The following is a 15,465-nucleotide window of genomic DNA, read 5'->3' on the forward strand; positions in this document are numbered from 1 at the left end:
TAGATCCTCGTGGACGTGCCAAGGCATTCCACATCAGTCAATCTCAGGGAAGAGGGCAAAAAAGGGGCAAAAAAAAAAAAAAAAAGGAGCAATGCGAACCCACAGCTGCAGGACGAGGCGTGGAGTAGACATTCCAGTACTCTGCTTGGAACAGCAGACACTGAGGGGGTAGATGACGGAGACACACGCTCATGAACCCCGCCAGAGACAGGTGGGATGCTAGCAGTGCCACACAGATGAGGCGGGCTGAAACCCTGGGATGTGTGGTAGTGAGAACCCCAGCTTGGGAGGCAAGCAAAGAAAAGTCCAGATAGTTTGATCCTGACAACCTCCCCTACTCTCTCTACCCCAATTTACTGTTTCTTATCAGCACTGACATCTGATTCAGTCCTGAAAAGAAACTTGAGACCAAAATTTCAGTGAGGTCTTTCCTGCTGGGGCTGAGTATACCTCGGCCCCAGGTAACCATTGGTGACAAAGTCCATCTCAGAGATGACATTTAAAAAATAAATAAATAAAAGACCTAGAACATGAAAAAAAAAAAAAACAACTACCCCTCCGCCCTCTTCCCGCCTCCCTTCCCAACCCAGCCCAGCCCTCCTCGCAAGAATTGAGAGGTCTAGTTATTACATAAATATCCATTAACGCGAAATCCATTTACAAAACACACAGGAGCTTGGCTATAAAAAGGCATGCGGTCCAAGTAGAAGTGATACCTAAATGTTGCTTTCTTTTGCCCCCAAAAAGCAATCAGGTTTTCTCCCTCGTAGATGATGAAGCTGGAATTCCCCGGGCCTGAGGGAGGGGTGGAATGAGCAGTTAGTGTTGGAGGTAAACATCAGAGAAGGAAGAAGAAGAAAAGTGGGCGTACCCTGAGAGGACCGCGCTCCCCACACTGAGGGGAAGGGTCAGGCGGAGGCCTGGAGGGCGGGCAGGGCAGGACCGAGAGGAGGGGAGGCAGTCCGAGGCAGGAGGCTCCTGGCGGCTATCCCTCTCTCACTCTCTACCGCGGGAGAGGTTGGCTCAGCGGACTGGGGGTTCGTCTGCCTTTCCCAGGGGGATCCCTGAGAGAGGAGAGATGAAGAATCTCTCCACCCCGCCTCTTCTCCCCAGCCCCTGGGCGAGCACACAGCTGGGCATTCTGGTCTGCAGTCAAGCAAGCCAGGCCCATGACAGTCAGATGGGGGGTCCTCAGGGCCAGTACCCAGGCCTGAGGAAGCTCTGCCCTGGCTGGGGACAGAGATCGAGCGTGACAGGTGGCAGGCGGGGAGATGTGGCCGTTTGCTCTGAAGACGTGATGATTTTGCGGGTCGGTTTCCTTGATGCAGTTATGGAGGTGACAGTGCTGGTGGTGGCAGCTGAGCGACATGATTGAGGGAATTCCAGCAAAATCCAAGTGGGAGAACCGGCAGCGACATTCCATGAACAGAGTAGCTCTCTGGCGTGCAGAGCCCAGCCTGGTCCTTCAACTGTAAGACATGATGCACGCAGTGGGTAACATGGGTGCGTCCAAGTGTCCCGTTTCCTCCAGAAACCACCCTGACCGACGTCCTCAGATGGAGTTCAAGTCGCCACCCAGGGGACCCGCCCAGTCCTTCTCCTGGGACCTTTAGGCCTGGTCTCCCCCTTGGGTCCCCCCCTCTGGTCCTCCCGCCCCCACCCCAGGGCCTTCCAGCAGCCAGGTTCCTCAACGTGTTCCCACTCCTGATTGACACCACCCCATTCCTTTAGCTTGTCCCAATGACAGGCAACTCTTACTGGGGCAGGACAGAGGGCGCCCCAGATCTGTGGAAGTGGACGATCTGCCATTTGCCATCCCGACGGTGCCAGACGCGGGTCTCCTCCGACTGGGCCGTACGGGGGATGCCGCCAGCGTCCAGGTACTGCGTGATACGGATGTAGGCGATGCAGGCTGACTCGTCGCCCATCAGGTGGATGTGGGGGTTCAAGATGGTGGTGTGCACAGGCTTGCTGTTCCGGGACCACACTGTAGGCGGGGATGGGAGCAAGCAGAGCAGATGCAACTGGGGGGGGCCCTCCTGCCTCCCTCCAATTCCCCCCCTCCCAGCGACCGCCCGAGTGGAGGCCTCTCTGCCTGCCTCGTTTCCAGAGGAGGGGTCTCTGCGACAGGACTCAGCTACCTGGGAGTCCAGGCAGAACTTCTAGATGACTAGGTCATATCCCAGCTCAGATACAATGAATTTCAGATACTCTTCAAGCACCAGGAGATGGAATTCTAGAATCATAGTGTCTCATACACTCAGAAATATAGGACTAAGATGATTATAGAATCAAATCTGTTTAGGCCAGAGTTTCAAACCCAGATCCTTACAGGGGCCAAGCAAGTACATAACAAAGGGGTTGAGCTGGGTATAAGATGCTAAATGACAACTGACCACTTGTCTGTGGGTCGAGGAGACAGTTGGGAGTGGTGAAGACTGTGGTGAATAGCTCACCACGTCCCATTGCCAGAGGCGCCCTGGGCACAGCTTCCCTGGTGGTTGCTATGTGAGTAACTGGGATCCATGTTGCCACCCTTTCTGACTTTTCAAGAGAATCTAGAAATCTGGATTTTTATGTGGAAATGTCTCGTTTTTAATTATTGACATTTAATCCAAATTGGAAACATCATGCGGGACACATAGAACATATGTGTAGTCCTGATATGGCTTGGGGGAGGGTCCCTTGTTTGCCACCTCTGTTGTCAACATGTAGAACTATGGAAACTTGGGGAAGACTGTAGAATCTTAGAGTCTTGGAATTGTAAGGATGGTATTTGTAGTCATGGCGTGATGTCATGAAACTTTCCAGAGTTAGGGAGAAATACATTGCACTTATAATCATAATAGAACTGACAAAAGTATCTGAAACTTCTTTCTCTATAGGAAATATTAGCCACCACCATCATCATCATCATTATTATTAATACTTATTTTGATTCTAGGAACTCTTCAGCAAGATAGAAAACAAAAGCACAGACAGACAATGACCCAGGGAGGGGCTGGACAGGAGTCACGGGCATCTTGGGCTCCAAGGCAACCCTCATGCTTCTCCTTTGTGTAGCCCAAATGTGGGTCTAAACCCCACAGAGAGCACATTGCCACCCTTGCAGATGTCAGTTCAAGAATCTGAAGGATTGAAAAGCTCCCGTCTTCGTCCCTATCATCTCTGATTCTGATGCTCAGCCCTATTTGTGAGTCACTGATTTCCTGAAACATCTAAAATGTCTTCTTTTTTTTCTTTTTCAGGACTACATAAAGCCTCCAGTAGTATCCACCCTAACATTATAATCACACTCTACCCAGGCTTTGGATAAAGAACTCAAAATCACTGAGTCTTAGATACGTAGACTAACGGACTGTTACAATTCAGTGCTTGCAGAGAGAACGTACAACTTTTGTGCTCTAGGCTTGGGGTGACCTCAGATGTCAGCGGTCACCCACTGGCCACCCTACAAAAAGCAAAAAGGCCTCCATAAGCATCCTTGACGGCATCCAGAGCTGAAGGCACTCAAGATGGTCTAGTTCAAAGCATCCATTTAGCAGATCTGGAAACTGAGATCCAGAGAGGCAATCTGACTTGTCCCAAGCTGGGCCAGTTTCTGAAAGCAATGCAGTAGAACCTAAAGGAAGGCAGTCTCCATGTGGGACAGAATTAGAACAATCTAGAACAATCCCAAAAGGGACAAAAAGAGCTTAGCATCATTGAGGGCACTAGGCCTTGTTGTTGATGAGGGTGTGGGCTCTGGGGGTTCTTTGTAAAGAAACAACCACCCTAATGTGGTGTCTCTTGAATAGACCGTAGGTTTTCAACATCCACCATCGTGGATAGCATGGGAGAACCATACCAGGCCCTTCAGCAGGGAAAGGTGCCAGCAGTGAGCTGTTGCTCTGGGTCTTGCTCTCATGGGTCCTTTTGACATGACCAGATGTTCATGCCTAGAGTTTAAGGGGCCAGTGCTAGGACGGGGCAGACTGCCTGGACCCAGGCCAAGGGCTAGCATGGGCTTCTCTGTGTTCTTTTCCCTTTTGATATCCCTGAGTCAGCTCAGCCTAGTCTCTGCTCTGTGAAGTCTGTGGACTGCACACTGGGGAACCAGCGCCCCCAGACGACAGGCCAGTAGAGAGGTGGCTGCACTGATCAGACAGGGAGCTCTAGGGTGGTGGGGACCGCTGGGGGTCCGGCCACCTCTCTCCATATGGGGATTCAACTTCCATTGCTAGCCTTGGAGAATCAGAATCTGATTGGTCAAGGAAAAAATGCAACTTTCTTTTTTTTGAGAGGTGTTCTTGAGCCCTGGTATTCTACAAGATTCACTCAAATTGGATGCAGACAGGAGTGCCCCCCAAATGCTGGCCCTGACACACTGGTGACAGGGACAGGACGTGGAAGGGAAGGGCGCTGGAATGAGTCAGAACTGGGGTCTGCCACCGACGTCCTGGGTTCCTTTGGACAAGTCACTTCCCCTCTCTGGGCCTCAGTTTCCCCTTCTGTGTGATGAAGAGTTGGACTAGATCCTACTTCAGTCACGTACACACCATACCGCATTTATTTTCACCTGCAAGCGCCACCTGCACTTCATTAAAATATTTCCTTAAGTCAATTCCCCTTATTAATTTATGTACATTTATTTTAAAAAGAAAACTTTCTGGCACAATCGCTAATGAACAACCAGCATCACAGAATACAATTTTAATAAGTCCAGCGGAAACGACATGAAGTTACGTAATCCTACCTCCACGCTCCTGCCCGCAAGAGATTTGAGCCTGAGACTGCTCTCTTTGATAAAGAGGGAAATTAGAAAGTGTTAAGACACGGTCAGGACAAACGAGCACCCAGCTGAGCCTTTCCCCTTGATGACGCTAGATGTATTGAAAGAGAATTTAGAAAGGGACCAACGTCCTCACCGTGAGAACCAGTGTGGTTTTGAGCAGTGCCCACATGCACCGGAAATCACCTAGTGAAGCCTCAGTGGGTGTGTCACCTCTCAAGGCCTTCCTCCGAGTCCTGAGATGCACGATCCTAACTCGCATGTGCTTTGGCTCACCCCTGTCTGACCCCTGGCCAAGGTGAGACACGGACACAGGCAGAAAGCACCCTAGGTCAGGCCCAGCCTCAGCCCCCAACAGCCCCCGCTTGCAAAGCTGCTGGGTCTCTCCTGCGGAGGAGAGGCCCAGAAAGAACAGACATGCGGACAGAGACCTGGACAAACAGGCAGGGCACAGCAGTGTGAGCACGGGGCCTCTCCTCGCCAGACTGCTCACGCAGAGGGGGCGTTTGCATAACCACCCACAAGCCAGCTTGTGACCAGGTGGGCAGCTGGGGTAGTCCCAGGTGTCAGGATGACTGTGACTTCTGTGTGTGCCCTTGTGGGAAGGCTCCCTCATCTGTAGGGTGACGGGCAGGAGAACGCCGGGAGGGCTTGTCATGCTTCTCCCAGGTCCCCGTCCTCAGCCACAGGAGGGACAATCATTAATCGGATGAGCCAGGGTCAGGAGAAGGAACCAAGATGGTACCAACCCCTGTCCATAAGGGAGCTTCTTCTTCACTGGCCTCTGAGCCGCCCCGGGGGCGCTGCCCGCCACCCTGCTGTGCCATTGGGTGGGACATGGAACGAGAGCAGACAACAGGCACCCCAGACAGAAGGAATTGCTCACGGTTTTCAAAATAGAATCGATGGAAGTCCAGGCCCTCAACCAGGTTCCCCAGGGCCTCGGGTTCGAAGGCTGTCATCCCGGGGTCACACATCTTCCTGGGGGGAGGAAGTCAGAGGAAAAAGGGGCTGGGGTGGCCTCGCAGACGCACCCTCTAATCCAGGGGCCTGGACCCAAGGCAGGTGAGCCTGTAAAACGGGGGTGATGGTACCCACCTCACAGGATCAGTGAGGCTGATGGATGGGAAAGGGGCTTGCGAATTGTGCAGTATTGGGGGCATTGCTGACTGCCTGGTGCCATTTAGAACTGGGAAGCCTGGGGTTAGGTCCTGGCTCTGCCATTTTCCCAGCAGGTGGCTTAACCTCTCTGGGCAAGAGCATCGTGGATATTGTGCATTTGTGCCCTGCACGAGTCAGCCTGGATGCTTCTCTCCAGACTGCCTCCCATCCTCCCATTCCTGCCCAGGGCAGCAGATCCATGGGGTGGGCGGCAGGAAGGGCGGTGTCCTAATTTGTCTTTCTGGGAAGGAAGGGGACCATTTAATTCCTGCTCCCAGGAAGGTCTGTCCCTGGAGAAGGTGCATTTTGCTACTTTAAACAAAAAGATGCTCTTTTGCAGGGGTCGGGAACCTACGGCTTGCGAGCCAGATGTGGCTCTTTTGATGGCTGCATCTGGCTCACAGACAAATCTTTAATAAAAAAATAATGTTAAAAATATAAAACATTCTCATGTATTACAATCCATTCATTTCCTACCGCTCATGTTCATGGTTGCAGGTGGCTGGAGCCAATCACAGCTGTCCTCCAGGACAACGCCAAATTTTTATTGGATAATGCCTAACGTACACAGGTCGTTGTATGGCTCTCACGAAATTACATTTTAAAATATGTGGCGTTCATGGCTCTCTCAGCCAAAAAGGTTCCTGACTCCTGCTTTATTGTCAGCAGCGGCCCCTCACTGTGAGCCTGCTCCCTCTTCTGTCAGATGGGGAAAATGGCATCCCACAGAGCAATGCCTGGGAGGAAGGGGACAGGGCCAGGGACCTCTTTCTGTGTATTTTCAGGGCAGTGTTCCCATCCAGGTCTCAGTCTTCTGGGAAACCTGACAGGTGGGTGGGGGAAGGGCAAAACTGTTTCGCCCACTGCCAGGTCTTTGCGATACAACATGTACTCCTGTGATGCCGACACTTAAGCCACGGACAGATAATACCCCAGGAAAAGCAAAGGTCCCAATTTGGGGAGGAACTGGAGACAAATGGAGGAAGTATCAGGCCCAGCATTCTCTGAGCTGAACACCATGGCAGGTGCAGAGCTCTCTGTCTCTGTGTTGCCCTGACTGGGGTCCTGTCAGTGTGAACCCAGATGGCTCGCTTTTCAATTCAGGGCCTCAGGGCTTCCAGGTGGAGTAACCAGGGGCTGGGGGCTGTGCTCAGACCGTATGGGATGCTCAGGACCCTTCCAGTCCTCCAAGGCTAGGGGTCTGAGCTCTGAGCATCTGGAGACTGAGCACCCACATTGGAGAAGACCCTCTCCAGGTCTCTGGGCATCCCTGCCTCTGCAAAGCATTTACTCCAACTTCATTCTTAACGTAGGGAAACCAAGGCTCATGATACAAAGGGGCTTAGCAAGGGTTACACGGGGCCAGACTCAGAACACCATTGACCCCAGAGGGGTCCGAGCCTAGAGTAAACTACAGATGTCTGAGGAAGTGACATCACAGAGGTGGGAGAGGTCCCCATAAATGGCACTGGGAGGCTTGGGATCCACAGGAGCCACCTCTCATTTTCTCCTTTTCTGGCTGTATCCTACCAGAGCCACTCTCTGGCTCTCCCATGGCCAATTTAACTCTTTCCAGGGATGGCTGCAAAACCCGTTTAACAGCGCATGTCCATGCTTTTCTGCAACACCCAGTGCACACACGCCTGGGCACACCTGTGTGCAAACAAGCACAAATGTGCATGCATGGACAAGTGCATGCACACACACGTGCATGCAGCCTCAGTCTCACTCTGCACCTCCAAGGTCCTGTTCCTCCAACAATAGCCAGTAGATTGCTGGGGCCACCCATGGCTGCCAAAACCCTCCCACAGTGCCCACCAAGCCTTTGGGAGACACTCTTCAGCTCCTGGGCACTGTGGAAACCAGGAATAGGATGCCCAAACAGCAAACCCAGTCAGGTGGTTCCTACCTCCCCTGAACCCAACAGGCAAGGGTCATTCTGCCTTAGTTGGCAGCTTTTGTCCACCAAAAAGCATATGTTGGGAGCTCCTTGTCAGCCTTGGCCAAGAAAGAGATTGAGGCCTCTGCCCGGAATCCTCCCTCTCCCTGGAGCCAGCTGAGGGCAGGTTCAGGGCCTGCTTCTGGGCCAGACCAGGAAGGGTGTGTGGGTGACCACCAGGGGGCGACCTAGCTCAGCCTTTGCACATAGCTGCCCTTCCATGGGTTGGCCCAGGTGTGCAAGGAACATCGTACACCCACCTGTTTCATTTTAAGTTATTTTTGTGCACACTGCCTTATTCCTAAGGGATTTAAGGTTCCACTTTGAGGGGTTTTTTGCTCACCCTTGCTCAGTGGAGGTACACACCCTATGGATTCCTGCCCACTCCTGCCCAGCTGAGGTCAGAGGTCTGAGGAGGTCCAGGGTGAAGACCCAAGCCCATGTGGCAAGATTAAGGAGGGATCTGTCTCCCTCCCCTCCTCCCCAGCTCATCTCCTGAGGAGGAGGCCGTGCTGGGGTGGAGACCAACCCCTCTTTTCTTGGGGAAGCAAAGGAGTCTTGTTGGAGTTCTTCCTGGGGGGCGAGATTCGAGGGGTAGGAGGAGCAGGACTGCGTACAGAGCAGCATCGTGAGCAGAAAGCTTAATAAAAGCATAAAGTTGGAACCCAAAACAGAAATGTGCGTTTATTCCAATTCATAGCACATGCAGAATGAGTGACCGAGGGTCAGAGATGAGGGCCCCAAGGTTAGCCATCAGTCCCCACCCCACCCCAAACAACAATCCAGGCAGGACATGCAGGACGGGCTCAGCCCACTCACGTGTAGGACTCAAAGTCTCCATTGCTTATGGCTTCAATCAGCTGCTCTGTCACTTTTATAATCTCCTGTTTCCGCACTGTAAGGCAGGAGGGGACACAGAAATAGCAGCAATCGTGACAGTCATGAAGCACCAACTGCCATTTCCTGAGTCCTCGTCGTGCGCCCGACCCTGTGCTAGGACCTGAGGGCCTCATGCACATTGTCTCATTTATCCTCATAGTAGCCATGACAGGTAGGTACCATTGCTCCCATTTCACAGAAGAAGAAACTGAGGCCCAGGAAGGTGAAAAGGGTATGAAGTTTCCCTCAACTGCAAAGAACAAAGCCAGTGTCTAGCTGGCAGTCTTTGCCTCCCAAAGCAGCCATCATGGGCATTCTAACCTTAGGCCTGCTTTGACTCCAAAATATGCTTCCTGATCACCTTGTTTGACCCCCTGAATCAAAACAAGGTCAACTGTGGTGGTTGGCACTAGCAGCTATGAGCCAGGGGCTCTCCAATGGCCCCAAATGGGGCAGCTACGGAATGTCTCTGGGCTTACTCATCCTTTAGGGGGGGGGAGCTTTCTGCTCCATTTAGGTGCCTGTAGGAATCAGGCACTAAGCTTTCCAGCACTTTCTAGACACAATGAATCCAGAACTTTCTAGGTGATGTGAGTGAAGCACTGAGATCAAAGCCTGGCACACGTAGGTACATGGTGTCAGTGCCATTGCCTGAATCCTCCCACATGGGTGCCACATCTGCTCATCTGACACCTGAGGAGACTGAGCCTCAGTAATGAAGGAATTTGAAGTCAGATGTCCTGGTTCCCAGAAGAACAGTCCTACCAGAAGCTTCACACGGGTTGCCCCAGGGCACCCCCCCTCCTCCCCCCGGCTCAAGCTTAGCTCCAGGTCTGGTCAGCTCATTGGCCCATGGAGCAATCTCAGGTGAAGTAGATGGGCACAATGCCCATTTCTCAGACTGGGAATGTGGCAGAGAGACCATGCCTGGCCGAGGTCCTGTCCCTGCCCTTTACCTCACCACTGCCCATGACACCCCATGCTAGCTCACACCAGGGAGCTCCCCTGGACCTAGAGGACACAGAGTCGCAGAACGGCCAGGCTGGAAGCATCCCTGGGAACCAAGGACTCAGTCTCCTTATCAAACTATTGGGAAAACAGGGGTCCAGTAAGGGCTTGTGACTTGGCCAAGGACACAGAACAGAGAGGGTGCAGAGTTTGGCTCCAGCCCAGGGCTTTTCACAGGACCCTGGTGCCCCAGCATGGCCCCTGACACATTAGGCTCATTTGCCTGTATGTTGCCTGTTCCCCGTCTCAAATACGAGCTCCCTGGAGGCTGGGCCATGGTTGCCCTTGCCCGCTGGACCCTAGGAGCATGGAACAGGCCTGCCCTCATAGGAACTCATTCTTTTTTAAATTTAGAAATGAAATCTAATAGGGAGTCATTGATCAATAAGAGTACACAGGTTTCAGGTAACATCTTCATAGCATTTGAACTGTTGATAGCGTTGTGTGCCCATCATCCAAGGTCAACTCATTTTCCACCACTGTATACTCATCCCTCTTAACTTGCCTTCCCCCTGCCCCTTACTCATGGTAGCCACTTCAGTTTTGTCTATGGGAACTCGTTATTAAATGAAAGAGTGTACCAGGCATTGTGCTGTGTGCTCAGCCTGCGGAATCCTGAAGGCTCATAGCACAACTTCACGTGGGTATCACTTCCACATCGAAGACATGCAAACTGGAGGTGAGAGAAGGCAAGCAGCCTGCACTGGTGGTGGACCGACCGCCCAGTGTTTGCAGCTCCAAAGCCCATCACTCTCCTCTAGACCACAGGGCCCTCAGCGCAGGGGCCCCTGCCCAGAACAGCTCTTGTCACATGGTGGGTGCTCAGCAGACAGAGCAATTATCATCTTCCATGTCTGTTACCACCATGAACGATGAATTATTTCTCTCTTGGCTCCACCAAGAACCACCAGGGCTGGGAATTAGTCCATCTTTGACCATGAGCCTGCCAGGTCATCGAGGACCTTGCCTGGGGCTGGAGCAGAGGTAGGTGGCAGGAATGAATAAATGAATGAGCAGATGGCACCAAACCAGGGTCTGGAGCTGCTGTCTCTGCCCTGTTCCCTGGAATTGCCCAAGTCACCTGGTGGCCTGTGTCCCTGGGAACCCACAAGCCCAGCCTCCTGGTCAACTCTGCCATCCTTCATGGCAGCTGGAGACTGAGGATGAAGGAACCCCTCCCTGCCCGGAGACACCTCATTCTAGCCTCTTCCACGTGGAACCAAAGTGATGACCCACAGCGAGTCCACGTGCTCATGGCAGGCCCTGGGACCTGTGCCATCCACTTTACCTCCTCCGTTTTGACTTTAAGAATGTTTCCAGTTTGACATTTCATGAGCCTGTGCTCAATGCCCTGTCTCCTGTGGGCTGCTTCTTACTGCCGTCTCAGAAAGGCTAGCAAAGCGGTCCAAGACATGGATTCCATAGCCAACTCCCTGAGTGCGGTTCCTTGCTCTGCTTCTTAATAACTGTGTGACCTGGGCAAGGGACTTCTCCCTGCCTCCGCTTCCCCAGATGTATAATGGAGCTATTAATAGTACTTACCTCATAGGGTGCCTCTGAGGATGGTGTGAGTTAAGAATATATCAGAAGAAATAGCTGATACATATGTGGTCCTCACGAAGAACCACCTACTGTTCCAAGCCTTTTATATCAACTTCGTTATGTAATTAATGGCGCATTATGGAAAGCCTGGCACTCCATCAATGAGAGCTGGGATTATTATCATGTGCAAGTCTCTGAACTGAAAGTTCCGTCTGAGGATAGCCGCTAACAGCTAGGGATGCTTCCCACCAGCCTAATAAGTGATGATTCGGTCTTGATTGGCATTTTGGGGCTCGCAGCCCCCTGGGCAGCCTGCTGCGCTGTTGGACAGCTCTCGCCATTGGTGCCTGCCTCTTTCTTCTTTCAAGTTGAAATCTGTCCCCTTAAAAGCTCCAAGTTATAGTTGTGGTCCCTTTCTACCTCTGGGGCCCTGCACTGAGTACCTGCTCCCTTGCATTTATGCCCTCCGCCTCCCCCCACACCAGTCTTCTTTTCTCAGGGCTGAAGGTCTCCAGGATGTGGTTTGTAGGATCTGACTCAAGCTAGTCATTTCCTCTTCAAAGGTCTTTGAGCTATCTGGATGCCTCGCTGAATGTAAGCACACAATCCGAATGTGGCTTGGATGCTACAGATTATCAGGTCTAGGGTAGCACTCTCTATCCCCTCCCTATTCCAGACATCATGCTTCTATTAATGCAGCCAGTGCCTAACTTGGCTGTGCCTCCAGCCACTCAGGATACCATGTATGCCCACAGTAGAAGACTAGTGGACAGAAATCTCCCTATCTTCATTCTCTGGGACACAAGATCTGAGAGTTCGGTGCTCCTTAAATCTGGAGTAATTCACTCTGGTTCTGGGCCCCTTCCCTGCCCTCAGCAAGCCTATTGCTGTGTGAACCATCCATCCAGCAGCTGCACAGGAGCAACTTGGGGCATTTCTCATCTGCCAGGTATTCACCCAGACAGTCCAAAAGTGCTCCCACAGAGATGAGAAAGCTGAGGCCCCAGAGAGGTTAAGGCACTCTCTCAAGGTCACACAGCATGCCAAGGTTGAAATAGAAACAGCATTCTTGACTTATATTTTCCAGAATTTCCCCGCCGAGATTCTGAGGCAGCCCTTTGGGTTGCAGAGGAAATGAATTTTTCATGGAGCTGCCCAGGAGGAGGTCGGGGAGTGGGGAGGAAGCCTGGCGGAGTCCAGTGAGACTCAGAGGGCGAGAGGCCTGTGCATAAAGCCCGAGGTGCACTGAGATATTAATGTCCCTTTCTTTGCCCAGGGGAAAATGTTCCCTGGAGGATGACATTTCTAATCAACTTTAATGTTAGGTCAGACTCCATCCCACCAGCTGCTATTCTCACTTAGAGAGAAGACTTAACAAATTAACACCAGAACATAGTTCTCTGGAAACTCTCTGAGGCTGGGAGTAGCTGAGGGAGGACCCAGGCTCCTCTTCCCTTCCAAACACGGGAACAGTTCCTGGCTGAGCCAGCGTCTCTTTGGGCAGACATGGCCTTTTCCATATGGGAAACTGAGGCAGGGGATGGGATCCCAGTTTTGCTACTAATAATCCAATGTGCCCTTCCTTCTTCCTGAGACTTAGATTTTTCCTCCTGCAAAAGGGGCCTGGATGAACTAAAGAAAATTCAAGACGCCACAAATTTTCCCACCCTGTTCTTTATAGAGCAGAGAATTATGATGGTGAATGGGAGGCCTCAAGGATGCAACCATGACCTTTCACCCCAGGTGGGAAATGTCTTTGGCAGCTTACATTTTGTATTAATAGTGCACACAAATTTTGTATTCTCTTCCAAACATTTCTCTGTCTGTTTAATATGTAAATATTTGCTTTAAAATAATCTTTCGGTAAAATCGGTGTTCCAAAAATGTCATGTGGCTTCCTGTCAGCCACAAGCTCTAGTTTAAAAAAAAAATTAAGATTTATTAAACAGTTATCATGTGCCAGACAGTATAAGCACTTTGTATGTAACCTCTCATTTCATTTTTACAGCTATCCTCTGAGGTTGGAACTATTATCATTACCTCTTTATTGTTAAGGAAAACGAGGCTCAGAGAGGTTTAGTAAGTTGTCCAAGGTCAACCAACAAATGGACCTCAGTGAAAAAGCACAGAGCTAGCTCACCTCCATGGTCTCTGTTTGCTCTGAGAGCAGGATTATGAGGCCACAACGAATCTCCTCAAAATCCCAATCTTATCATCAGGACAGCGAGCCTCAGTAAGGGACCATCTTAGAAATGCCAGCCCTGGCCAGTTGGCTCAGTAGTAGAGTATTGGCCTGGCATGTAGATATCCCAGGTTTGACTCCCAGTCAGGGCGCACAGGAGAAGTGCCCATCTGTTTCTCCACTCCTCCTGCTCTAACTTCTCTCTCTCTTGTTCACTCTCTCTCTTCCTCTCCCACAGCCATGTCTTGAATGGTTTGAGCAAGCTGGCCCTGGGCACTGAGATGGCTCCCTGATCTCTGCCTCAGGAGCTAAGAAGAGTTCGGTTGCTGAGCAACAAAGCAACATCCCAGATGGGCAGACTATTGCCCCCTAGTGGGTTTGCTGGGTAGATCCCCATCAGGGCGCATGCAGGAGTCTGTCACTACCTCCCCTCCTCTCACTGAATAAAAATAAAAAGAAAGAAAGAAAAAGAAAAAAGAAATACCATAGCTTAGCCTAACACAAAACTATAGAATTAGAATCCACAGGGCCAGAGCCAGGGCCAGGATGTGGTTAGAAAATCTTGAAGGACTTAGAATGCGAACTTGACCCTAACAGGGAACTCTTCTTCAAGACAATGTGTTTTTAAAGGTTGGCACTACTGCCATCATAGAAAACTGATTTGCTCTAGTGCCAGGCTATGACATTGGTGCCCACGCCCATCCCCCCAGCTAGGACTGACCAGAGAGGGACATTCACAGGGTGGGGCTGAGCTTCTAGAGCATCCGGGCACAGTCAAGAGTAGTCATGGCATTTATTGTATCAAAACTGCCTTAAAGCCTGAATTGCAACTATGCAAAAATATTACGTAAGAAAATGCTCTTTTTTCCATCATTGTATTTTTTTTAGAGATAAATTATCTAAACTACTGAAAAGTGTCTAAACTGGTACAGCTGTGATCTCTCCAGGTCAATAGCGTTTTTCTAGACAAAGACTCCCGGGCCTCTCTGACACATGCCCTCATGTGAGAACCCTGGCATTCGCTGGTCTCCCTGTCCTGGGGGGACGAGGAGGGCTGGGTGCAGACAGAACACAGACGTCACCAACTCACCCCAGGATTTAGTGTCCCCTGACGAGAAGTCAGCGCTCCATCCTTCCTCTAAGCCCTACACATGGTTTCCACACACTAAGGCCTCCAGACTGGTGGTTACAAGCCAGGCCCTGGAGCCACACTGCCTGGGTTCAAATCCTGACTCCACCCTTACAAGCTATGGGACCTGGGGACAATTGTCTCAACTGCTCTGTGTCCTGGGCTATAGACTGAAGTTAATGACAGCACCTACTCCATAGACCTGTTATGAAAACCAAGTCAACAGAAAGCACTTCCAGTCTTGCCCACAGCATCCCATAAAAGACCACTAGTATTCCTATCACCATCCTCATTATTTCCTCTCTTACTATCCGATCACAGTTGTCTGGCGGTTTGCTCCCCTGGCCCTCTGAGGACTTTTGAGGACTGCTGGCCACGGGCCACAGTCGTTCCTGCATCCTGGGCTGCTCCGAGGCAGGGTTTCCCACACACCCCATACCACGGAACTGGACATTTTTTGCTTTCTCCTCCCTTACGATCATTACTTCCTGTTTTCAAAAACAGCACACTTAAAAAAAGAAAAGTGCAAAAACACTGACTTCGAAAGGAAAATGCATACCGCTGTGATACATTTATGACCTGAATATGTTAAATTAATTTTTTTTCTGATACGTATTCTTCGGTGTCATTTCTTTAACCCTGCCAGCACGAGTTTCGTTTCAGGGCTCGCGGCAGGTGACCAGCCACAAAGAAACGTCCGATGTCACAATTCTGAGAAGTCATGGACGGTTGAAACTGCTGATGGTTGAAAACGTACAAACATCTGTAATTAGTGGAAAGCACCCCTGCGCCCAGCGATAGCGGCAGCCAATCAGCAAATGCCCCGCCCTTCCAAAGCTAACCCTTAAAACATG

General features: G+C 51.1%; 1 protein-coding gene across 4 annotated transcripts in view; it reads right to left on the minus strand.

The window, feature by feature from the left end:
• Window positions 1-741: 741 nt before the first annotated feature.
• Window positions 742-15,465, minus strand: part of CAMK2A (calcium/calmodulin dependent protein kinase II alpha) — a 63,724-nt gene continuing 49,000 nt past the window's right edge. For 2 of the 4 annotated variants that reach the window (XM_066273000.1, XM_066272998.1), the window contains 4 exons: window positions 8,691-8,766; window positions 5,658-5,752; window positions 1,759-1,987; window positions 742-1,469 (listed from right to left, as the gene is read on the minus strand). In XM_066273000.1, coding sequence (XP_066129097.1) covers window positions 1,466-1,469; window positions 1,759-1,987; window positions 5,658-5,752; window positions 8,691-8,766 — 404 coding nt within the window. In that variant the 3' untranslated portion in view covers window positions 742-1,465. Of the gene's footprint in view, window positions 1,470-1,745; window positions 1,988-5,657; window positions 5,753-8,690; window positions 8,767-15,465 lie in introns of all 4 variants that reach the window. The other 2 variants (XM_066273001.1, XM_066272999.1) reach the window with 1 other exon arrangement.

This window comes from Saccopteryx bilineata, chromosome 4 (genome assembly GCF_036850765.1).
Source record: "Saccopteryx bilineata isolate mSacBil1 chromosome 4, mSacBil1_pri_phased_curated, whole genome shotgun sequence".
Lineage (NCBI taxonomy): Eukaryota > Metazoa > Chordata > Mammalia > Chiroptera > Emballonuridae > Saccopteryx > Saccopteryx bilineata.